The 1,784-nt window shown below is 40.6% G+C and overlaps 1 protein-coding gene across 1 annotated transcript; it reads right to left on the bottom strand.

Moving 5' to 3' along the window:
• Positions 1–1,010: 1,010 nt before the first annotated feature.
• LOC125391129 (cytochrome b-c1 complex subunit 10) lies at positions 1,011–1,351 on the bottom strand. The gene has a single exon (XM_048420444.3). It carries the CDS (start codon positions 1,305–1,307, stop codon positions 1,128–1,130), a length of 180 nt encoding a protein of 59 aa, XP_048276401.3. The 5' UTR covers positions 1,308–1,351; the 3' UTR covers positions 1,011–1,127.
• Positions 1,352–1,784: the final 433 nt, after the last annotated feature.

Raw genomic sequence — 1,784 nt, 5'->3', positions numbered from 1 at the left:
GACACGTATATCATTTTGAAGTAGACAGAATTTTCATCTGATCTCATATTCTGCGTGTACAATTCGTCATTAATGTTTTCAGCATTGTACATATACTGATAGTAATTTCCCACCGGCTTCTTTTAAAAAAAAAATTGAAAGTTATTTATATCCTTCCTTTTTAAATAGGCTTTGTAGGATATAAAACTCTGTTGACAAGTACATTGTCATTGCTTTTTTACGTACTTCAAGTGCCAGTCATCTGGTCGTGATTATTTGCTGAATTGTTTACTTTGGGAGGGCAAAGACACTGAAAATTAGTGGACCCATGTAACTGGAACACGGGTAAGTGTAGTGTCACAACAAACAGGCAAGCCCAGTCAGGCCTCTTTAGCTTTTGTCACTACTAGCTTTTCTTTTCCGACAATTCCTGAGGCAGTGTCTCCTGCTTTCAGATGTAGATATCAGACTTCTAAAAGTTTCCATTTTCATCATAGTTTAAAGGTTGGTGAGTTTTATAAACTTCTTTATAAATCAATTGTTTTAAGGCTACTGAACCAGCTTCTCTTTTACTTTTTTTTTCCTTTTCCTTTTCTTTTTCTTTGGGTGTTTTTAGACTGTCAGTCATTTTATCTTTTCAAAGAATTAAGTTTTGATTATTTCTATGTATTCCTTCTTTAGCATCTTTTTTACTAATTTTCCTGGCCATTTTTTATTTCTTCCCCCTGTTTTAGTGTCTAGCTTGCTCTTTTTGTTTGTTCTCTGTAAGACCTCGCGTTGCATCGTTAGGTCATTTACTTGTGAAGTCACTCCATTTTAATACAAGCACTTATACCTAGAAACTTTCTTCTGAGAACTGTTTTACTTTGTCCCAAAAGTTCTGGTAAATTTTTGCTTTAATTTTTATTTGATTCCTGAAATTTGAAAATTTCTTTCCTGATTTCTTAAAATGACCAACTTTTTTTTATGAGAACAAGGTTTAATGCTACACTCATCAAGGCTGCCCATGTGTCCCTCAGCGCAGTGGCTCCCCTGGGTGCTGCGGGACTTCGCCATGCCCAGCTTCCTCAGCATCCTTCACTAGGCTGAGCTGTTCCTGAGACAGCAGGGTGTAATGCCAGGGAGATCCTGAGTGTGACGGGGCTTTCCTAATCATTCTTCTTAAACTTGCCGTTGATGTCAGGCACCCAGTCCAGGATCAAATGCCAGTCTGTGTCCCACACCAGCCCCACGGCACCCACGGCACCCACGGCACCCCACATGCTGGCAGTGGGAATCCAGTTCTTGGCCAGTTCCCTGTAGCGTGGGCCCAGAAACTTGCTCAGCATCGCGGCAGGGGCTCAGCACTCAGGGTCACCCTGTTCCTGCTGACTTGGAGTGCTGCGCATGTGCCAAAATGACCAACTCTTCATTCAATACAATTCACAATACAATGCAAATTTGCTAGACAAGATAAGTCCACGTATGCAATAGTGGCACAACTCTTCCTGGACTAATTCATGAACAAAAAATTATATCTGAGGACATTTCACAGGAGGAAATACCTACCAGATACTGTAAACCTGGCCAACAATCTATGGCCATAGAAGCTAAAGACCTTAGCAGGGACCTCACCAATGCTGTTAGCTAAATTGGAGTGACATCACACTGCAATCTACATATTTATCCTAATACCCGCAGACAAATATTACACTTTCTCCATTAAGACCACACCTATTCCAACAAGGTTACATATTTTTGGAGGAAGTGTCAGTGTGGAGAAACGTTTGAGGTCGCATATATGCTCAAGCCATGACCAGTGAGAC

The sequence above is a fragment of the Myodes glareolus genome, chromosome 16 (genome assembly GCF_982192425.1).
Source record: "Myodes glareolus chromosome 16, mMyoGla1.1, whole genome shotgun sequence".
Lineage (NCBI taxonomy): Eukaryota > Metazoa > Chordata > Mammalia > Rodentia > Cricetidae > Myodes > Myodes glareolus.
Note: the sequence above shows the minus strand (reverse complement) of the source record. Positions and strands in the feature narration are given on the sequence as shown.